General features: G+C 42.6%; 1 protein-coding gene across 2 annotated transcripts; it reads right to left on the bottom strand.

Annotated features, from left to right (window-relative positions):
- Positions 1-805: 805 nt before the first annotated feature.
- Positions 806-22,975, bottom strand: xpnpep3 (X-prolyl aminopeptidase 3, mitochondrial). Of its 2 annotated transcripts, none has more exons than XM_079281886.1 (12): positions 22,876-22,975; positions 22,691-22,786; positions 22,274-22,396; positions 21,812-21,999; positions 21,450-21,669; positions 5,698-5,882; positions 5,217-5,279; positions 4,751-4,864; positions 4,525-4,610; positions 4,091-4,274; positions 2,074-2,194; positions 806-1,833 (listed from the first exon to the last, which is right to left on the bottom strand). In XM_079281886.1, exons 2-12 carry the CDS (start codon positions 22,737-22,739, stop codon positions 1,667-1,669), a joined length of 1,500 nt encoding a protein of 499 aa, XP_079138012.1. In that variant the 5' UTR covers positions 22,740-22,786; positions 22,876-22,975; the 3' UTR covers positions 806-1,666. The 2 variants fall into 2 exon arrangements, with proteins under 2 accessions (XP_079138012.1, XP_079138013.1); XM_079281887.1 differs by having other exon boundaries at positions 22,691-22,750; positions 22,876-22,968.
- Between the last annotated feature and the right edge of the window lie 1,105 nt (positions 22,976-24,080).

Here is a 24,080-nt window from a genome sequence, read left to right as displayed (position 1 = left end):
GGGTCCTGGTGTTGTGCCGGATCACTGGAATGACGAACACACTGGGACCATAATTCATTCTAAAATCAGTCGTGAATGCTAGATGCTTAACTTGTTTGACAAGTCACTTGTTTACTTTTAGCCTGTCAGTCATTTTGTGCTGAGCAGGTAGCAGTACAGTCAATTTGTCTGCTGGAAATGGTTGCACACAGTTGTATTTGGTGAGAGCCATGGCTGGATTATCAACAAGCCAGAGCAGGAAACTGCCCCAAGCCTCTAGAACTCCCACTAGAGTCATTTTAGTCAATGCTAACATTTAACGGTATAGCTTAACACAAGTTTAACTGGAAATGTAGTGTGAAATAAGCCCTGCTGCTTTGGATACCTGCAGTCTGTGCACTGTTTTACAAGGGTGGTTAAAATGTTGTACGGAAGAATGCTTGAGAAGTCCTGCTAAATCATTTTTATGGACGCATGCCAGCCAATCAGAAAGGAGCATTTTGAGGGGCTGTGGTGTTAGAACACAGGAATCTACAGTTTCTTGCCTCTGTGTAGAGTCGGCTAAATTCTTAAACACTGAGTTACAGTGTTACTCCATTTTGTTTTAAAGGTTGAATTTTTCAAACTCCTTTTGGTACTTTGCCGTTTAGTTTATTGGTGCTCAAAGTGCTGGGGTATGTTACAGAGTTCAGTACAAAAGCACTGTAGTGCACCCGCCCATTGTTTCTTCAAACTTCAAACCACACTCCAGCTACGAGCCTACATTCTTTAACTTGTTTCTTTTTGTCAGCAAAAAGGCATGCATTAGCATTGAAAATGAGAGAAAGAGATCTTTTTAATACACAAAACAAAAAAATATCAAATTTTCTCTGCTTAAAATACAAAATTCTCTCACTCACACACACACACACGTTCTGGTGTAATCATTCCAGGTTTGTCAGGAGCACCGGTGTCAGACCGGTTCATCTTTATTCATCACTTGTGTGTATTAATATGGTCTGTTCATTTGACATGCTCTGGTCCTTCCTGCAGCTCAGTGAGTGAATGTTCAACATTTGAGCATTTGTTTAAGAAACAAATCAAGTGTTTGTACTTTGGCTTGAGAAAAAACTTTTTTAAAAAGGGGCAACAAAATAAATAATCATATCCTGGTGTAATTCTGAAAAACATGTGGAGCAAATAGGTTTTAAGAATCAAAAATGCTTGCATGGTTGTTGGATCTAAGCACTGGGGCTTCAGCTGAAAATATACTTTATTATGGTTCAGCGTTTGATTTCAACCGCACCATCACAACACTAGAAGTATGTAATATATACGATCAAGATTAGTCTCCGTGTGAATGTGCGGTAGCAAACATTGTCGTGGAGGAATACGTCGGTACCGAGGTAGTATTCGTGCGTCAGCTCCAAAGCTACACCGGAACCCCTGAAACAACTAAACCCACCTTTTACTGTTGAGCTCTTCACCGCCATTCACTGTTGGAAACTACAAACATGAGCCTGGCTTCTTTGAACATTTCGTCAGACAACAAACTATGATCTCGCCTTACTGAGACTATATACCAGAGTCCTGCAGTGTGCTCCCACCTTTCACGCACCTGGGCCCCGAGCCTGATGATGTGGGTTGATAAAGCACAGCACTCAGCCTGCCATCGATGTCGTGGCTCACGTGTCCGTCTCTCCCTGCCCTATCTCTGGGCGCAGGCCTTCTCTACGTCAGCGATGGTCTTTGGTGCGTCACGGGACAGAATCAGAGGGCTTCCCTCGTCTCGAATCACCACATCGTCCTCAATCCTGACGCCCAGGCCGCGGAAACGCTGTGGCACCTGGTCATTGTCCTCGCCGATGTACAACCCTGCGACAACAGGAGGAGGGAAAGTGATGAAAGCAGGAACAATGTGAAACATGAAAGAGAATGCAGAACAGATCATGTGTAATGAGTGGCTGTTACATGTCCACCACAGTAACTGGGAGGGATGCAGTTTGGATTTTTAAAAACCTGATCTCACCCAGACTCATGATTAGCCACAGCTGCACATCATGAGGGGGAAAACAAGAGTATGAACGGGTATTCAAAATGCTAGTTAGTCTATACCTGGTTCCACAGTGATGACCATTCCTGGCTGCAGAGGTTGCGAGCGGGACAGATCAGGAGTGTCGTGGACGTCCATGCCCAGGTAATGCCCAACGTGGTGGGGGCAGTACCGTCGTGCAGCCTGGGATAAGCAGAATTAAAGCGTCAAGCAGCTGTATAGAAGTTTGCAGTTATCCCAGAGCAGCCAAACATTAACGACATGGAATTTAGGTTCCACTGACTGCGGCTTACTGTGGTGAATGAGCCTCAACTGATCACTTTCTACCTACTCAACTGTATCCAGGGGCATCTAAACGACTACGGTAAATTAAAGGTGAACACAAATCCCAACATGCAATTCTGATAAAAATCCTTCACATATGAAATCAGTGCACGCATTATAAATGTGATGTTGGTATCAAAAAAGCGTTTTAGCGTTTAAAATAAAACATTTTTGAATTCCAAATGTAGGCCCTAATGTTGAAACCACAGCTCACCGCTCTTTTTTTTTGGCAAAAATGCAGAAAGTAGGATTCGCCGTTTATTCCGTAAGCCTTATTAAGAAGCACTGCTTCCAAGGCTGTTGACCATGCTCAAAACATTTGAATGCCTCATGGGTCAAACAGATGTTCAAACAGATGTTCGATGCTAGATAACTACTAGCTTCATATGTCTTCATTTGACTTGACTTAACGACGTCAACCTCTCCATTAGCATCTGTTATGAGCGATGAGGTCAAGTGTATCACACAGGTAGCTCTACATGGTCAAGAGTCTACAGCAATGCTAAACATGCTGATGTTTACAGATATAAAGATTTCCATGTCCACCATCTTAGTTTACAGTGTTAGCATGTTAACATTTGCTAATTCACGCTAAATACAAAGTACAGTTGAGGGAGGCTGATGGGAATTGAATTGTTTTAGCATGAACGGAATGGAAGGACACGATATGAAAAGTTAACAGATCATCAACGTTATTACAATTCATCCTGATGGGGACATGTATCAGACGATCATGAATATCTGTCCAAACGTTAGTGCCAATCCATCTCGTAGATGTTAAGATACTTTTCAGGGTGAGTGAACCCGTAGACGTGGCAGCAGAGGATCAGAAGGATTCATCCTCTGGGGACCATCAGTATCTGTACAATCATGGCAATAAGCCCAACACATCCAATATTTGACCAAAGTGGTAGACCAACTGACCAACTAGAGCCATGCTGCTAGCGTGGCCAAAAGAATATATACGCAAGATGGCTGATAACTATGAGCCCGGCTTGTATGAAGGTCTCTCACGGGGACCATCATCATCAATCAGCCAGCCAATGCAGAAGCCAACAAGGCTTTTTATTTATTTATTTTTTTTAAGGGAAACCACTTGAGTAAATTTACATTCAATTTTGGTTTGGCTCGCTTGTTTTATTTCCCAGCAAAGAGCCACGCAGGAAAGTAATGATAATCGATTCCTCTGTTATACAAAGTTTACAGAGCGTACTGTGTTTCATGGAGGCTGTAATGAGGTCATTTCATCATTTACATTGGCCAAAAGGAGCTTATTGCTATTTCCTGACCACAAACCACTAGTGAGCACCTAAATAAACCAAACATGTTTGAATTCAATGCCCTGAGGTGATAATCTGATGGTGCCATGACCAACCTCTGGTGAGGACGACTGATATCCAGCAGCAGGGCAAGATTATAATTGACATCAGCGATATAGAAATATAAAACACTGTAAGCAAAAACACAAGTTAATAGAGTGGAATAGGATCTCGGGCTTCGTTATTTATCAAAGACTCTTTGTTCCTTTTAACTTAAGGAAGCAGCTGAATAATTGGATCTGGGAAACATAACTTTCTTGTACAGTCAATAATTTGCAGCTCATCTTGAGAAATGTTGTTCCTGGCAGCAGCTTTGTTTTTCCCAAAAAGCCAAGAGCTGCTTATTTGTTTTCATGGAATTGCTCCTCACGCGGGCCAAAGCTGGGGAACGTCTACCAGCTGGAGCCCATTCTACTTCTACTTCTCTCATTATTACCTTCAGTACATCCGCATCACTGGTGCTGGCGTGGACGATGCCTAGCCGGCGGAGCTGTCGTCCCAACAGAGCCAGCATGGTGCTGTAGATGTGATCCAGACTGACGCCCGGGGAGCACAGAGACAAGCAGGAGCGCTGGACCTCCAGCACGGCCTCGTACAGCTCCGCCTGGGCCGGGCTGAATCTGGCATGAGACACGAGTTATTGTCGGCCATTTTGAATAATCCTCAAAAACGCCCTACTTAAAAAAGGCCCTAAAATCTAGAGATATTGGAGATGAAACAAAAAAAAAATCATGTTTAAACCTAATAAGACATAATATTTCCTGAAAACATCTACGTTCAATCAGCAAAAGATGTTTATACATTCAAATGCACAGATTCTATAACTTTTGTTGCACAATTTACTGCTTAAGATTATTTTGTCAAACTTACTTTCCATTCACTGGCCATGTTCGAGTGACATCACTGACGTAACCAAAGTATTCACAACCACCGTCAAGCAGAACCATTTCACCATCCTGATGGAGGGGGGAGAGGGGGGGGTACGATGAGTCATGACTTCACGTGCATAACCACTTCTCAGAATGCTCACTGTGGATGTTCATTGCACCGAATTGGACAGAGCGGATCCATTAGCTCATTCAACACCGTGCGTTACCTTGATTATCTGGTTGTTGTTTATGTAGTGCAGAGTATTGGCTCGATTCCCTCCGGCAACAACGGGGGGATACGCCAGGAAGTTGGCGCCATGGATACGATTCTCAAAATCAAACTGGAAGATCAACATTTTATCCATTTTAAAAAGCCTTGTGAGCGTCATGTTTACTGTCCAGTTTCTGTGAAAACAGCTTTTTGAATTGGAGTTATGAAAACCAAAGCACAGGAAGTGCACTCTTTATAATCCCTGAGCTCTAGAAGCTGATCTCACACTTACTGGAATATCTATCCATCTATAAGAGCTAAGACAACGCAGCTAAATTATTGGTTTGCCTCCCGTATTATCTAAATAAATATATAATTTAGATAAACTGACATCTTGGTAATACAGTTAAGCTATTCCACATGAGTTAAGGAGGCAGTAGCTGTTGTAAATGTCAGCTAAATGATATTATGTTCTTTGTTACCTTAGCAAAGAGCACAGCCTCATCCACGTCTCCCTGAGACAGAGCCATCGTCCTCCTAAAAGCCTGAAAGAACAGGACTTGAGTTAGAGCGACTGCACTGTAATCCATCTTAACAAGTGTAGAGAGACACCGTCACACAACAATACAAGGACATGTGGCTCCGTTTGTGACACTTATTGGTCATTTTCTTCTTTCTGTTCAGTCTTGAAATATTAATAAATAGATTGGTAGGAACCGAACACAGACACAGCAAAACAAAACTCTATTTCTACTAAATGTTTTGTTCTGGATTTGCAGATAAATCTAACACAAATATGAAAATACCAAGAGTGTTGATTCAGATCAGAAGCATCGTTTCACATCAGTAATGAAAGTAATTCAATGATTGAAATATATCTACATTTTGCATTGATTGTGATCATTTCCTTCCACAAACTATAAACCATGATGAAGTTGACGCTTCAGTAATTTAAACACCAACCTGTGCTGTGATGTGACCGGCTTCCTGCATGAGCGCCACCTCTGCTGAGCTCTTGAGGGCCCTTAGAGAGTGTATGAGGGGCCTGAGAGTGTGCGGCATCGGCCCCGCCTCTAACACGGGACCCACGTGAGTCTGGTGGAGCCGAGGGTGGGCGGGCTGAGAGCCGTCGTACCACAGCACAGTGCCTGGAGGAGGATCGGAGGAGACAGAAAATGGCAACAGTGAAGTTAAGGTCCCAATTATTGTAGTTAGCAGTCAAATGTCAGCTCCTGTTTTTATTTTTAAAGTATACAGTTCAAGCTCTAAATGAAGAAGCATTTGCTGTTTAACACACACTGCATTAGCCGTTGGAGGGTAAAAAAAAGGGCAAAAGAGCGAGGAACGGATTAAACACTGCGTCTGTCTGCTCTAACGTCTGCATGCCCGGGTAACTAGCTTACCGTCTACAGTAGTAACTTCATGTTATGGCAAGGGACAAGTTAGCTAACAGCATTACATATCTGGGTTTACAGGTTACATTAGAAACAAACTGGAAAATCCACCGTCCGAGCAAGATGATAGTACATCAGTTTAGTCTGTGCTTACTATTCTGTCCTGTTCTTTGTTTGGTTTTGTAAGAAATTTGAGTAAAAAACTGTAGTTAGTAGATATAATAAAAGTGTTTAATAATTCATAATTAATAATTCATAGTTAGTCATAATCATAAGGGTTTTGAGAATGCATAATTAAGATAAACATAAGCATAAACATACATGCAGAAGCATGAAACTTCTGCCAAGTGCAGAAGTATAACTTTTATTTTGAAGGATTATTATAGAAGGGTTTAAAACGTAACTGACAATCATTGAATGGGTTAGCTGCTCAGGAGAGACAGATGTGAAGACAGGCGTTTGCTGAGCTGAGGGTGGGTAGCCAATAGAAATTGAGATAGACGGAAGGGAGGAGTCGTGAATTAATATGTGGGTGGGTGAGAAGCGTTTTTTCTGCCTCTTTAGTTTGTGAATCGGCTGGACGGCTGTGTCCTGAGACCAGAGGTAGTTTTTTTCCAAATGGGGTTGTATTGTTTTAATATGTCATAGGAGTGTACACTCCAATGTATAACTGTAATCGTGCTTACATCAGTGGAATTAAATTCCTTATAATTGTAAACCAGTTTTGGTAGCATTATTGGTGCAGCGTGTCGACGGCACAAGCCGGCAGCATGGCTCCGGCCTCCCCTTTGTTATGAGGTAAAAATACTATCTTAACAAATTTGGCGAACCCCAGATGGGACAGTCTTGCCGGCCTCGCTGTGTGTGCTGACGGCGGCATTAGTCAAGCAGACAATCCTGGGCCCACAATATCGGTAAGCAGAGCCGTTTCATGAAATCTGTGAGTTAGTTTCTAGATCTTAGGGGAATCTCTGCTTGGCTAAGCGCTGCTAACGGCTAGCGCTGCGTTGCCGGTGGGTACGTTCCAACGAGGGAGGCCATGTTCCACTGAGGTAAGTACGATTTGCTGTCTGAAGTATGATGAACTTAAGGGATTAGTCAAGAGTATAAGGATCCTAAGAATTAATTAAAGACGGACAGCGCTGTGTAATTAAATCATCACATTGGTACCAAGCAGTTGATTAGCTAGAGCGGACTAGCTTAGCACTGCTCTGAGATCCTCCGGCTCTGGGGTGCATGGCTGGGTTTGTGCTGACAACTGTTTTAAAGCAGGTATGTGACTTGGCGGACTGAAATATCTTGGCATTCCGACTTAGGGGTGCGATCCTTTGTTGTGTGGCCCAAGAATTTTCGGGCTTTGAGCATACGCTGCGTAGAGAGCTAGGCTAGCGGGAGTTAGCTTCTGAGGCTGTGACTTCAGGAAAGACACACTCGCTTGTTTTGGCTGTGAATGTATAATTAGAGGGTCGTGTGGATGATTCGGAAGACGTAGAATAAAGACTTTTGGCGGTACTAGGCGGACTGGGTGAGTGGTTTTGGCGTTGGCAGTGAATAACTCGCGTTTCATATACGTAACAGTGAACCCGGGTCTGGAGAAGCTAAAAGCCTGTTAACGGAGGTTTAAGGGAAAAAAACCGGACGATAAGTCCGATAATACGTGTGACTAGTCTGTGTTTTAGCAGCGTGGAAATACGTTTGAAATAATGACTAAATAAGTCCAATAATACGTGTGACTAGTCTGTGTTTTAGCAGCGTGGAAATACGTTTAAAATGATTGATATTGCATGACCGCGCTGTGGGGAGCTAACGCTAGCTACGTGTAGCTCCGGCGTTGCGGTACGCTGTATGTAAAATAAGTGCTTATAAAATAAAATAACGGCTGGATTGAGAGAGGAGACAGAAGGCGTATGAGTGAAAATAAAGTGTGGGATTTTGGTGATACTTGTGTGTGCGTACGCTTTATTAGAAGTGCCGTTTTTTCGTTAGCATTGCGGATAGCATATCTGTAAAAAAAGCCGGTTTCATGACAACTTCCGGTTTGGCGCAGAACAACTTCCGGTTCGGCGCAGACGGCAAGGCAAGTTTATTTGTATAGCACATTTCAAGGTGCTTCACATAAAACCATTGGAGGCATCAAAACATAAGGCAAAAGAAAAGGAGATTTAAAAACAATTAAACAGAAGAAGGAGTAACTGCTAGTTAATGATAATAATAATATTAAACCTAGTGTTTTGAATCTGTCATTACATTAGTACTAAAAGAGGCTGACATCTGGTGACTTAGAGAGACAATCACAGCATAGTTTTATGCCACCCAGTGGCTTCCTAGATAAATTACACAAAACAGTCTTAGAAATTCATTGTCTATGACCTTTGTGCTTACATCCTGACTTTAGTTTTAATTAAGCATTATAACTTTAGTTGTTGACTTTGGTTTTAATTCAGCATTTTAACAAAGATTAATGGTTTCAGTTGTTCTTCAATTCTTGAACTTAATTGTGATTCATTCTTGTGCAGACCAGAGTGTAAGTGCAGTTCAACAGTTTGACTTGCCTTGGTATTTCTGATTGAATATCTTGAACACAGTTATTGATTTTAAAGTTGAATTTAATATTTAATTGATTAATTATTCATTGTTTTTTAATTTCATTTTACTTCCAATTTTAAACCTTTCGAATTCTGATTTGGAACTGGATTGTGATCGTGATTCTGATTTAGATGTTGAGTTTGATTTCGGAATTCTAGCTTCAATTTTGGATTCGAGATTCCTTCACATATCCAGTATTGACTAATTTTGGTACATTTACTAATTTACACAGTTCCTAAGAATCAATTTTGACACGGACGGCGCAACATATTTGAGAGATCGTTGACCTCTCTTACACTACAGACGTATGCTAACATTTACTGCTGAACTTTTGGCAGTTCTGTGTTTGTTTTAGTCAAGGTGCGTGGCTGAGTGGGTCCAGATCTGGGAAGTGGAGCAGCGGATCCCAGTTTTGGAGTCAGCGGCCACACGCCATACAGCACAGAGGGTGAGTTGACTTTGATTCATGTGATGACAAGCATGCACATTTAATACACACATTTGAATACTCCTAGGCTGCATAATGTTTACATTAAAGAAGCAGAGTAAGGAAGTAGGAGAAATGGTAAGAAGACTAAAATGTGAAGTAACAGAAGTAGAACGCATCAGAAAAGATTTGCAACAGCAGATAGAGGAAAGACGAGCAGAAAGTAAAGAAGACGAGGATATAAAGAGCATGCAGCGGCGGCTGCTGAAACTTCAAATAGCGGCGGCTGACAGAGAAATAAGTAGAAAACATCTGGCCAAGAAACAGATGGCCGTAGCCAAGGCTCAGGCCTCACAACAGCCCCAATATCCAGCTGCACCCCCGACCTCATACCAACCAAATCCAGCAGTACCAGCCCACACAGTGGTGTACTACCAACCTCCACCACATTATAGAGGCAGAGGACGTGCACGAGCATCTAACAGAGGGAGAGGTAACTACAGAGGAGGTTATGAAAGACCTGTAGGTAGAGGGAAGTGCTACGTATGTGGGAGAGAGGGTCATTGGGTAAGAGATTGCCCACATAAAAGGAGAGGAAGACAGATCAGTGCAGCACCACAACATGCTCCGTTCCCACCACAACATCAGCAGCACCTACGACCAGGTCCAGCTGGACCTCCTCCCGTGAGACATCAACAGATGCCCATGCTGTCACCAGGACCATGGGGGGGGTTCACTGTATAGGCAAGATACATAGATGGTTGCCATGTGATCCCTTACAGCAGAGATATCGAGGTGAAGGGGGGATATGGTAAGGTGTCAAACATTTATGGTAAGGTGTCAAACATTTTTTGTAGATCCACATTTAGAATCGTTTTCAGTAAAGGTGCTACTCACAAATTATGAGATTTAATAACGTCATGATAAACCACAACTAGACTTGCTAACTCTAGAAATTGAGAAATATACGGGAGCTCTAACTAACATGAGCCGAGTGTTGTTTTCTCAGGTGACAAACGCAGAAGCAGCAGCTGACGAAAGGAAGCAGGCTGATGTGTCACCAGGCAGTCTGGTGTGGATAAGAGTCCATGAGCGCAGGTGGAGTGAACCAAGGTGGACCGGTCCATGGGAGGTAGTATTGGCAACCTCACTCACTGTGCAGCAGCGAAGGTAACGAGTGTGACACTCGCAGAGACAGGAGTGAACATCAGACAGGAAAATTTGAAGTTAAAGACACCTCAAAAGAGGGTTTAGACAGTACTGACAATGACGTTTCCCCCACAGTTTAAGCGAGGCCTTCCATTGGGAGACTCTAGCTTCAGTAGGTTATGGAAGTCTGTAATTGCTTTCTTCCTGATTTCAGTAGCTTCCCTCTTAGTATGTGGAATTAACCACAGACAGGAACCAGATCACATGCATGACTACATCAGGATTCGACATTTAGCCTCAGTAGCTAATCAAACCGATCTTAGACCACGTAGAGAGGCTTCTCTGACGACACTCACCTATGAAAATGTAACTCTCACTCTTATGTTCAAAGAAGGTACAACATCAACGGTCCAGTTCGACTTCTGTGAAGAAGTTTCCAGTCCCAAGTATGAACACGCCTGCGGGTGGATGACCAAAACCGTGTGCATCATAACTGACGAGTGTGGGCCTGCCACACAAAAGTATGGGAAGCTGTTATCATATTATGCCTGTGATGTGTACAAAGGGGGTGGGTAGATGTAATCCTTTAAGACTTACCTAAATTGACTGACTGAGGACTTTACGTAATACAGGGAAAGGCTACTGATAGTCCTGCCCCACAAGGGCTCATTAGGATTATTGTTAAGCCTGTAAAAAGACCAGGTTCGACATACGACTGACGCAGAGGATGAGGTAAGGGGTGGAAACTGGAATGGCAGATGGGAATGTATGGTGGGTACAATATACGGCTTCAAGCCAGTAGTACAGATTGTATTGTGTGTTTAGGATCTAGACCCCTAGCAACACCAGTTCCTTCAAGATTCAGACTCCTAAGTCCTGAATTAGTTGTATTTTAACTCTGTTTACTGATGACACTTTGCCCCTCCAACACACTTGTCAGAGGCTGCACTGGCATTACCCACCTGTAGAATATAATACCCCACCTCTGTTCAAGGTTTCAGAGGGTCCATTTGATTGTATAGCCTCAGATACAGCTATGGGGCCCAATGTAGGCAGTATTATTGAAGCAAATTGTAGCACAGTCACAACGCTAGCGACTATCTATATAACAGTGTGTTAAGACAGACAGCACCTAGAGCTGATTTATGGTGATGGTGTGGAGGAAGAACCATACATCCAATCCTGCCTAAAGATTGGACAGGTGCGTTGGTGCAACTTATATTGTCATTCTATATCTTGCCTGTCACTGATGCAACTTATGGAGAACTCATCTCTCCACGCCCACATGCTAACAGAAGATCCAAAAGAGATGCCGGTGGCCCGAAGGGGGCCTTTGATGACCAAGTGCACATAAGATGTCATAAGACTGCCAAGGGGGGTGTAAGAAATTTGAGTAAAAAAAACTGTAGTTAGTAGATATAATAAAAGTGTCTAATAATTCATAATTAATAATTCATAGTTAGTCATAATCATAAGGGTTTTGAGAATGCATAATTAAGATAAACATAAGCATGAAACTTCTGCCAAGTTGCAAAAGTTTAACTTTCATTTTGAAGGATTATTATAGATGGGATTAAACAATAACTGACAATCATTGAATGGGTTAGCTGCTCAGGAGAGACAGATGTGAAGACAGGCGTTTGCTGAGCTGAGGGTGGGTAGCCAATAGAAATTGAGATAGACGGAAGGGAGGAGTCGTGAATTAATATGTGGGCGGGTGAGAAGCGTTTTTTCTGCCTCTTTAGTTTGTGAATCTGCTGGACGGCTGTGTCCTGAGACCAGAGGTAGTTTTTTTCCAAATGGGGTTGTATTGTTTTAATATGTCATAGGAGTGTACACTCCAATGTATAACTGTAATCGTGCTTTCATCAGTGGAATTAAATTCCTTATAATTGTAAACCAGTTTTGGTAGCGTTATTGATGCAGCGTGTCGACGGCACAAGCCGGCAGCATGGCTCCGGCCTCCCCTTTGTTATGAGGTAAAAATACTATCCTAACAAATTTGGCGAACCCCAGATGGGACAGTCTTGCCGGCCTCGCTGTGTGTGCTGACGGCGGCATTAGTCAAGCAGACAATCCTGGGCCCACAATATCGGTGGGCAGAGCCGTTTCATGAAATCTGTGAGTTAGCTACTAGGAACCTTAGGGGAATCTCTGCTTGGCTAAGCGCTGCTAACGGCTAACGCTACGTTGCCGGTGGGTACGTTCCAACGAGGGAGGCCATGTTCCACTGAGGTAAGTACGATTTGCTGTCTGAAGTATGATGAACTTAAGGGATTAGTCAAGAGTATAAGGATCCTAAGAATTAATTAAAGACGGACAGCGCTGTGTAATTAAATCATCACATTGGTACCAAGCAGTTGATTAGCTAGAGCGGACTAGCTTAGCACCGCTCTGAGATCCTCCGGCTCTGGGGTGCATGGCTGGGTTTGTGCTGACAACTGTTCAAAAGCAGGTATGTGACTTGGCGGACTGAAATATCTTGGCATTCCGACTTAGGGGTGCGATCCTTTGTTGTGTGGCCCAAGAATTTTCGGGCTTTGAGCATACGCTGCGTAGAGAGCTAGGCTAGCGGGAGTTAGCTTCTGAGGCTGTGACTTCAGGAAAGACACACTCGCTTGTTTTGGCTGTGAATGTATAATTAGAGGGTCGTGTGGATGATTCGGAAGACGTAGAATAAAGACTTTTGGCGGTACTAGGCGGACTGGGTGAGTGGTTTTGGCGTTGGCAGTGAATAACTCGCGTTTCATATACGTAACAGTGAACCCGGGCCTGGAGAAGCTAAAAGCCTGTTAACGGAGGTTTAAGGGAAAAAAAACGGACGATAAGTCCGATAATACGTGTGACTAGTCTGTGTTTTAGCAGCGTGGAAATACGTTTGAAATAATGACTAAATAAGTCCAATAATACGTGTGACTAGTCTGTGTTTTAGCAGCGTGGAAATACGTTTAAAATGATTGATATTGCATGACCGCGCTGTGGGGAGCTAACGCTAGCTACGTGTAGCTCCGGCGTTGCGGTACGCTGTATGTAAAATAAGTGCTTATAAAATAAAATAACGGCTGGATTGAGAGAGGAGACAGAAGGCGTATGAGTGGAATTAAAGTGTGGGATTTTGGTGATACTTGTGTGTGCGTACGCTTTATTAGAAGTGCCGTTTTTTCGTTAGCATTGCGGATAGCATATCTGTAAAAAAAGCCGGTTTCATGACAACTTCCGGTTTGGCGCAGAACAACTTCCGGTTCGGCGCAGACGGCAAGGCAAGTTTATTTGTATAGCACATTTCAAGGTGCTTCACATAAAACCATTGGAGGCATCAAAACATAAGGCAAAAGAAAAGGAGATTTAAAAACAATTAAACAGAAGAAGGAGTAACTGCTAGTTAATGATAATAATAATATTAAACCTAGTGTTTTGAATCTGTCATTACATTAGTACTAAAAGAGGCTGACATCTGGTGACTTAGAGAGACAATCACAGCATAGTTTTATGCCACCCAGTGGCTTCCTAGATAAATTACACAAAACAGTCTTAGAAATGCATTGTCTATGACCTTTGTGCTTACATCCTGACTTTAGTTTTAATTAAGCATTATAACTTTAGTTGTTGACTTTGGTTTTAATTCAGCATTTTAACAAAGATTAATGGTTTCAGTTGTTCTTCAATTCTTGAACTTAATTGTGATTCATTCTTGTGCAGACCAGAGTGTAAGTGCAGTTCAACAGTTTGACTTGCCTTGGTATTTCTGATTGAATATCTTGAACACAGTTATTGATTTTAAAGTTGAATTTAATATTTAATTGATTAATTATTCATTGTTTTTTAATTTCATTTTACTTCCAATTTTAAACCTTTCGAATTCTGATTTGGAACTGGATTGTGATCGTGATTCTGATTTAGATGTTGAGTTTGATTTCGGAATTCTAGCTTCAATTTTGGATTCGAGATTCCTTCACATATCCAGTATTGACTAATTTTGGTACATTTACTAATTTACACAGTTCCTAAGAATCAATTTTGACACGGACGGCGCAACATATTTGAGAGATCGTTGACCTCTCTTACACTACAGACGTATGCTAACATTTACTGCTGAACTTTTGGCAGTTCTGTGTTTGTTTTAGTCAAGGTGCGTGGCTGAGTGGGTCCAGATCTGGGAAGTGGAGCAGTGGATCCCAGTTTTGGAGTCAACGGCCACACGCCATACAACACAGAGGGTGAGTTGACTTTGATTCATGTGATGACAAGCATGCACATTTAATACACACATTTGAATACTCCTAGGCTGCATAATGTTCACATTAAAGAAGCAGAGGAAGGAAGCAGGAGAACTGGTAAGAAAACTAAGATGTGGAGTAAGGGAAGTAGGAGAACTGGTGGGAAGACTAAAATGTGAAGTAAGAGAAGTAGAATGCATCAGAAAAGATTTGCAACAGCAGATAGAGGAAAGACGAGCAGAAAGTAAAGAAGACGAGGATATAAAGAGAATGCAGCGGCGACTGCTGAAACTGCAAGTAGCAGAGGTCGACAGAGAATTAAATAGAAAAGTTCAGGCCAAGAAACAGATGATAGCAGCAGAAGCCCAGCAGCAACAAAATCCAGCAGTACCAGCCCCCACAGTGGTGTACAATCAGCCCCCACCACGATGCAGAAGTGGTGCATCCAACAGAGGGAGAGGTAACGATAAAGGGGGGCATGGGGGTCTTGTAAGTAAAGGAGTGTGCTACGTATGTGGGAGAGAAGGTCATTGGGTGAGAGATTGCCCTCATAAAAGAGCAGGAGGACCGATCAATGCAGCACCACAACATGCTCCGTTCCCACCACAACATCAGCAGTACCTACGACCAGGTCCAGCTGGACCTCCTCCCATGAGACATCAACAGATGCCCATGCTGTCACCAGGACCATGGGGGGGTTCACTGTATCGCCAAGATACATAGATGATTGCCATGTGATCCCTTACAGCAGAGATATCGAGGTGAAGGGGGATATGGTAAGGTGTCAAACATTTATGGTAAGGTGTCAAACATTTTTTGTAGATCCACATTTAGAATCGTTTTCAGTAAAGGTGCTACTTACAAATTTTGAGATTTAATAACGTCATGATAAACCACAACTAGACTTGCTAACTCTAGAAATTGAGAAATATACGGGAGCTCTAACTAACATGAGCCGAGTGTTGTTTTCTCAGGTGACAAACGCAGAAGCAGCAGCTGACGAAAGGAAGCAGGCTGATGTGTCACCAGGCAGTCTGGTGTGGATAAAAGTCCACAAACGCAGGTGGAGTGAACCAAGGTGAAATGTAAAATGGAGCTACTTGACACCACCTCACTCACTGTGCAGCAGCGAAGGTAACGAGTGTGACACTCGCAGAGACAGGAGTGAACATCAGACAGGAAAATTTGAAGCCAAAGACACCTCAAAAGAGGGGTTAGACAGTACTGAAGATGATGTTTTCCCCACAGTTTAAGCGAGGGCGTCCTGTAGGAGACTCTAGGGTCAGTGGGTTATGGAAGTCTGTAATTATTTTATTCCTGAGTTCAGTAGCTTCCCTCTTAGTATGTGGAATTAACCACAGACAGGAACCAGATCACATGCATGACTACATCAGGATTCGACATTTAGCCTCAGTAGCTAATCAAACCGATCTTAGACCACGTAGAGAGGCTTCTCTGACGACACTCACCTATGAAAATGTAACTCTCACTCTTATGTTCAAAGAAGGTACAACATCAACGGTCCAGTTCGACTTCTGTGAAGTAATTTCCAGTCCCAAGTATGAACACGCCTGCGGGTGGATGACCAAAACCGTGTGCATCATAACTGACGAGTGTGGGCCTGCCACACATAAGTATGGGAAGCTGTTATCATATTATGCCTGTGATGTGTACAAAGGGGGTGGGTAGATGTAATCCTTAAGACTTACCTAAATTGACTGACTGAGGACTTTACGTAATACAGGGAAAGGCTACTGATAGTCCTGCCCCACAAGGGCTCATTAGGATTATTGTTAAGCCTGTAAAAAGACCAGGTTCGACATACGACTGACGCAGAGAATGAGGTAAGGGGTGGAAACCGGAATGGCAGATGGGAATTTATGGTGGGTACAATATACGGCTTCAAGCCAGTAGTACAGATTGTATTGTGTGTTTAGGATCTAGACCCCTAGCAACACCAGTTCCTTCAAGATTCAGACTCCTAAGTCCTGAATTAGTTGTATTTTAACTCTGTTTACTGATGACACTTTGCCCCTCCAACACACTTGTCAGAGGCTGCACTGGCATTACCCACCTGTAGAATATAATACCCCACCTCTGTTCAAGGTTTCAGAGGGTCCATTTGATTGTATAGCCTCAGATACAGCTATGGGGCCCAATGTAGGCAGTATTATTGAAGCAAATTGTAGCAACAGTCACAATGCTAGCAACTATCTATATAACAGTGTGTTAAGACAGACAGCACCTAGAGCTGATTTATGGTGATGGTGTGGAGGAAGAACCATACATCCAATCCTGCCTAAAGATTGGACAGGTGCGTTGGTGCAACTTATATTGTCATTCCATATCTTGCCTGTCACTGATGCAACTTATGGAGAACTCATCTCTCCACGCCCACATGCTAACAGAAGATCCAAAAGAGATGCCGGTGGCCCGAAGGGGGCCTTTGATGACCAAGTGTACATAAGATGTCATAAGACTGCCAAGGGGGGTGTCTAATGACTTTCAAGCCAGAAATCAAATAGCAGCAGATTTAGAATCTGTTTTCTCTCAGAGGGTGATGATTAATAAAAATGTCGATTGGATCAACTACATTTACTATAACCAACAGCGTTTAGTAAACTTCACCAGTGACGCCATATCAGGACTGCATGCACAGCTGGCGAAGACTAGTTTAATGACCTTGCAGAACAGAATGGCATTAGAGATGATTTAGCAGAGAAAAGTGGCGTGTGCCAGATGTTTGGGTCTGCGTGCTGTACTTTCATTCCAAATAACACAGCTCCTGATGGATCGGTGACCAGGGCTCTGGAGGGACTGACAGCACTCAGCCAAGAGCTAGCAGACAACTCTGGTGTCACGAATCCATTCACCGACTGGTTGGGAAGTATGCTTAGCCAGTGAAAACATACATTTTTGGCAATCGTAATTATTCTGTGTGCTGTCATCATAAGCCTCCGAGTTGTCTGTGGATGGGGGTTCCCTTGCATCCGTGGACCTCTACAGGGGTTTGTTGCTTCACCGATGAGCCAGACACCAGTCCAGGCAACCAGTTATGTGACGAGGATGAGGACGAATTGGAGCTTCTGATGGCCACAGTCTAGATGAGGCCACCAGAGGGACTTCACGAGCGGTTCCTGACCATCCTCTCGGAGATCCTGAAGGACCTGATAAAGGCCCAGATGGACTTCTAAAACATCCAGTGAGATGTTGGAAGTTTGGAAAATAGACGGATTGTTTTGGATGAGTATTTGGAGATTACATTTTTTTTGTTTAATTGGGTTATAAAGGGATTTTAGGGTGTAAAAGATTAAGAAATGTAATTTTGTCACGTGTAAAAGAACAGTCAAGGCTTCTCAGTATGTGTTCTCTAGCCTACAGGCTGTATCCTGATCCTGCCAGCCCCAAGACGTGGAAGGCAGTGACTTTCAACGCACTCTATCTTGAAACGAACTGAACAGAAATACTTGAAATGATATCTGTGTGCATGCATTCTTTGCCTCGGTTTAGATAGATAGGGAGCCTTTCCCTGGATTGAGTAGGGGGGAGGTCTCCAGGGACATTTGCATAACTAACTACATTTGAGTAGCTAACTCACAGTGAACTGTGAGTTAGGGGGGAATTGTAAGAAATTTGAGTAAAAAAAACTGTAGTTAGTAGATATAATAAAAGTGTCTAATAATTCATAATTAATAATTCATAGTTAGTCATAATCATAAGGGTTTTGAGAATGCATAATTAAGATAAACATAAGCATGAAACTTCTGCCAAGTTGCAAAAGTTTAACTTTCATTTTGAAGGATTATTATAGATGGGATTAAACAATAACTGACAATCATTGAATGGGTTAGCTGCTCAGGAGAGACAGATGTGAAGACAGGCGTTTGCTGAGCTGAGGGTGGGTAGCCAATAGAAATTGAGATAGACGGAAGGGAGGAGTCGTGAATTAATATGTGGGCGGGTGAGAAGCGTTTTTTCTGCCTCTTTAGTTTGTGAATCTGCTGGACGGCTGTGTCCTGAGACCAGAGGTAGTTTTTTTCCAAATGGGGTTGTATTGTTTTAATATGTCATAGGAGTGTACACTCCAATGTATAACTGTAATCGTGCTTTCATCAGTGGAATTAAATTCCTTATAATTGTAAACCAGTTTTGGTAGCGTTATTGATGCAGCGTGTCGACGGCACAAGCCGGCAGCATGGCTCCGGCCTCCCCTTTGTTATGAGGTAAAAATACTATCCTAACAGGGGTGTCTAATGACTTTCAAGCCAGAAATCAAATAGCAGCAGATTTAGAATCTGTTTTCTCTCAGAGGGTGATGATTAATAAAAATGTCGATTGGATCAACTACATTTACTATAACCAACAGCGTTTAGTAAACTTCACCAGTGACGCCATATCAGGACTGCATGCACAGCTGGCGAAGACTAGTTTAATGACCTTGCAGAACAGAATGGCATTAGAGATGATTTAGCAGAGAAAAGTGGCGTGTGCCAGATGTTTGGGTCTGCGTGCTGTACTTTCATTCCAAATAACACAGCTCCTGATGGATCGGTGACCAGGGAGCTGGAGGGACTGACAGCACTCAGCCAAGAGCTAGCAGACAACTCTGGTGTCACTGATCCGTTCACCGACTGGTTGGGAAGTATGCTTAGCCAGTGAAAACATACATTTTTGGCAATCGTAATTATTCTGTGTGCTGTCATCATAAGCCTCCGAGTTGTCTGTGGATGGGGGTTCCCTTGCATCCGTGGACCTCTACAGGGGTTTGTTGCTTCACCGATGAGCCAGACACCAGTCCAGGCAACCAGTTATGTGACGAGGATGAGGACGAATTGGAGCTTCTGATGGCCACAGTCTAGATGAGGCCACCAGAGGGACTTCACGAGCGGTTCCTGACCATCCTCTCGGAGATCCTGAAGGACCTGATAAAGGCCCAGATGGACTTCTAAAACATCCAGTGAGATGTTGGAAGTTTGGAAAATAGACGGATTGTTTTGGATGAGTATTTGGAGATTACATTTTTTTTGTTTAATTGGGTTATAAAGGGATTTTAGGGTGTAAAAGATTAAGAAATGTAATTTTGTCACGTGTAAAAGAACAGTCAAGGCTTCTCAGTATGTGTTCTCTAGCCTACAGGCTGTATCCTGATCCTGCCAGCCCCAAGACGTGGAAGGCAGTGACTTCCAACGCACTCTATCTTGAAACGAACTGAACAGAAATACTTGAAATGATATCTGTGTGCATGCATTCTTTGCCTCGGTTTAGATAGATAGGGAGCCTTTCCCTGGATTGAGTAGGGGGGAGGTCTCCAGGGACATTTGCATAACTAACTACATTTGAGTAGCTAACTCACAGTGAACTGTGAGTTAGGGGGGAATTGTAAGAAATTTGAGTAAAAAACTGTAGTTAGTAGATATAATAAAAGTGTTTAATAATTCATAATTAATAATTCATAGTTAGTCATAATCATAAGGGTTTTGAGAATGCATAATTAAGATAAACATAAGCATAAACATACATGCAGAAGCATGAAACTTCTGCCAAGTGCAGAAGTATAACTTTTATTTTGAAGGATTATTATAGAAGGGTTTAAAACGTAACTGACAATCATTGAATGGGTTAGCTGCTCAGGAGAGACAGATGTGAAGACAGGCGTTTGCTGAGCTGAGGGTGGGTAGCCAATAGAAATTGAGATAGACGGAAGGGAGGAGTCGTGAATTAATATGTGGGTGGGTGAGAAGCGTTTTTTCTGCCTCTTTAGTTTGTGAATCGGCTGGACGGCTGTGTCCTGAGACCAGAGGTAGTTTTTTTCCAAATGGGGTTGTATTGTTTTAATATGTCATAGGAGTGTACACTCCAATGTATAACTGTAATCGTGCTTACATCAGTGGAATTAAATTCCTTATAATTGTAAACCAGTTTTGGTAGCATTATTGGTGCAGCGTGTCGACGGCACAAGCCGGCAGCATGGCTCCGGCCTCCCCTTTGTTATGAGGTAAAAATACTATCTTAACAGTTTAGGAGAGTTAACGTTCCAGCAACTCAAGACAAAAATTGTGTAAAATAATGCCAAATTCGCCCAAATATGTTATTTCTGTTAAGACTCGCAACCTTCAAAGTGTTTTGTCGGAGTAAAAAAAAAAAACATACTGGCCAAACCAACTCTACACTGCAACACACAGACAATACTGCCCCTGTGAGGGTGCCGAGGCTTTGCCTGGGACGTAGCTTTAGCATCAGCTATATATTGTATGTAGCCACAATGTAGATACTTACACACCGTTTGTTTGTTTATTCTTCTGTAAATTTTCATATTTTTTAATTATGTCTTATGTGTGTTTATTGTTATGCACCAATCAACAAGCCAAATTGCTTGCATGTGCAAACGTACTTCACAATGAACCTTTTCTGATTCTGAAACAATAAAAAGTCAGCGAGATATGAAAGTTTCAATCCACTGAGAGTTTTACAGACGCCATTGTAATCGATAAAAAACACGGTCATTGGCCTCGAAATGAGAAACGGGCTATTTTACGACCAATTGTTTAAAATAAATACTGGGAATGCTGAGTGGTAAATCTGCCACTGTTATCATTCTAAGCTGCATATGTATGTGAATTTCTAACTTCAAAACAATTCTTTAAAAAAATATACCACTGGGAAAAATTGATACAAGATGGAGGAATATTTTAGATATAAATTGAAAGATAAATATGAGTGAGTGAGTAAACACTGTCGGAAAGAAGAGAGCAGAAAGCGCAGCTGGAACCTGTGTATCGATACTGCAGAGAATTTGTTTTTTGTGTTGAAATCGTGATATATATATTCAGTTTTGATACTTTGATATTTCTGACAACACAAAGTGCTGGAAGAGAAAGCTAGACAGGCGTAGCAACAGTAACTGAGAGGGGAGGGACTTAACGAACACTCCCGTCCACCCACCTTTTAGGCTCTTGAGCACAACACCCAGTTCCTCTGTGCTATGAACTCTCTCTATGCCGGTCAAAGCAGCCGCCCCATCCTTCCCTGACCGGGGCCCGTCCCACAGCTCTCTCCCTGGGTCTCTGCGGGGGACGAACAAGATGGCCTGGTCTGGTCGTCCTTTCCCATAAAGAACCAGGGCGCTGTCGGGCTCGAGGATGCCGCTGAGGTAGAGGAAATCCTGGAGAACATTCGGCTGCAGGTTAATTGACAAAAGCCTTGCTAAAATTACAAACAGTATTCCTGTTAACTCTCCTTTATACCTGAAGTTCATGTCATAAAATATAAAAGGTCAAAAATAAAACAGAAAACAGAAAATGCACCTGGTTCTGGTGGAAGGGATAAGGGATGTCATTGGTCATGTAGCGGGTCGGATGGGACAACACAATGGCCACATGGGTGCTGGAGGACGCAGAGGGTCCCAGCTTGTCCGACTGGGCCTCCATAAGCGAGGCCAGCCTGTGTCTGCGGAGCTCGTATTCTGTCCGGCTCAAGCCGGGGGACACCTCACCTGAGGAGCAGAGATCACACATGTGGTGCTTCAGTGTTCAACAACAGCTCAGCTTGATGTATTCCTATTGTATCTTTATGCCACATGCAGTGTAGAGTAATGGATGAACTGAAATGTATAAACTGCAGTAGTTGTCAGTGATCAACAAAAACTCCTCCTGCCACTAGAGAGCATGAATCCTAAATAAATATATGAATAATTAAGTATTGAGCCTGGTCCAAGTTTCCCCTGAAAAGTGTAAATGTACTGGTCCAGCATTGTTGACAATATTTACCATGTTTGATGAGGTGTGGATGAGTGAACGGGCTGGGCTGGCCCAGGTACCGAGGTGGAACTGTCTTTGGTTTCAAACCTCCTAGTTTCACAGATATGTTTCTGTACGAGCACCGGACACATCCTGCAGACAGCAACACAACACAGACAGCAAATACTCTTCAACTGGGCACCGATACAATGCTGCATGCAGTTCCATCTGCAGTCAACGGATGTTTTACAGAGTAGAACTTCACAACTGGACGACTTTAGCACAGATGTAACATATATGTCGGCTGATATGTGACAATAATTTTGCAGTTAGTGGAGTAGCAGTATAATGTAGCTTAAAATAGTAATACTCGAGTAAAGAACAAGTATCTTAAAGTTGTATTTAAGTACAGCCAACACGTAGCTAACAACACCAGACTGGGCTCACCTAGCCGCTTGATAGCAGACCTGACCAAAGTGCTGGTTGAGGGCAACATTGCTGCTGCAACTGGAGGGAAACTTTCAGTCACAACATGTCCCCCCACTGTAGACGCGAGGCAACAGTCAGTGAAGTACAGACAACTAACGCTGGATATTTACGGAGACAAACAGCGGTGTGTTGTTGCGACTTACCAACGTCACAACCTTCACATACAACGAATGTGCCGCTCTCTGGTTGACAGTTAGCCTCGTTAGCTTGATGCCCCCATGTTTGCTAATGTCGTGTAAGATGATAAATTGGTGCCCTGAGTTTCGCTTCCCAGGCAGGGGCGCTTAATCCCGCCTCCTTTCCTACGATTGGCGGAGTAAAAGCTTCTTCTTCTTCAAGACGGTTGGCAACCAGCGTATTAGGTGCATTACCTCCACCCTCTGCTTCGGATCGTGGACCAGAGATTACCTCGTGCCCGTTTGTTTAATAAAAAATATAGAATCTTCTTGCACAGGTTGCCTTTCTTTTTTCCGCCTCATTGCAATCCATGATAGCATACTCCCCAACCTAACATTGAACCGGTTGGATGTCTTCCTACTGCTATTTAAATAGGAAGGACCCAGTCTTCGTCTGTTCGGTGACCTCTATAATTCTCAATGTTGCATTGACTTTATCAGTTAAATTGCACAGAAACCTCCCTCTTATTTCAGTTGGCCTGCTGCTGTACTCCAAACTATTCCCTTTACCCAGACTTGCTTAATGGGATTTGTAGATCTATAAGATCTCTCTAAAGCTCGTTTTGCTAACTGGTTCAACTCATTCATGTTCCTCATTCCTCATTTCCCTTCAGACTTACTTCTGCCAATGTACAGAAGCATCATACCTTGTTGAATCAGTCTGTAATATGTACAGACTGATGCTGTTTCACATTTTAGAGGAACATATCAGTGTTTGTATTATTTTAGCCCAGTAATGGTCACTTTAATACCCGCTCATCATGTATTTCTGTCGTGCACCCTTTTTTATTCTATACTAGCCTACATGAAAATCCACTTCATCACAGACCACAAGGGGTGGAATGTAACTTAGTACATACTCAATTATTGTACATTATTACAAATGTGAGATAGTTGTACTTTACTTCAGTACTACATTTTCATGCTGTGTAGATATTATGGGTTTATATAGCATATGATGCACTGTTGTACATGGATTAAATTACAGTGTATGTGTGTGTATATATAGAAACATTCATATATACTGTATATATATTTATAAATTAGCTCCACCTCCTCGATTAAATGTTATTGCATCAGTAATAATAATCGAATCATACAATGTATAATAGTTACAGTCACAGTGGACTTTTTTCTTGCAATGGAGAATTTTCATATTGCATAATTGCTAC

The sequence above is a fragment of the Melanostigma gelatinosum genome (genome assembly GCF_949748355.1).
Source record: "Melanostigma gelatinosum genome assembly, chromosome: 13".
Taxonomy (NCBI): Eukaryota; Metazoa; Chordata; class Actinopteri; order Perciformes; family Zoarcidae; genus Melanostigma; species Melanostigma gelatinosum.
Note: the sequence above shows the minus strand (reverse complement) of the source record. Positions and strands in the feature narration are given on the sequence as shown.

Bases quoted from the DNA above. Each gene is read 5' to 3' on its own strand.
- xpnpep3 (XM_079281886.1), bottom strand. From the start codon at position 22,739: ATGTTGCCCTCAACCAGCACTTTGGTCAGGTCTGCTATCAAGCGGCTA. The intron at 22,000-22,273 runs GTAAATATTGTC...TCTGCTCCTCAG, and splicing joins TCCACACCTCATCAAACATG to GTGAGGTGTCCCCCGGCTTG. The intron at 5,883-21,449 runs GTGGGTGGACGG...ATCCTCCTCCAG, and splicing joins TGTGCTCAAGAGCCTAAAAG to GCACTGTGCTGTGGTACGAC.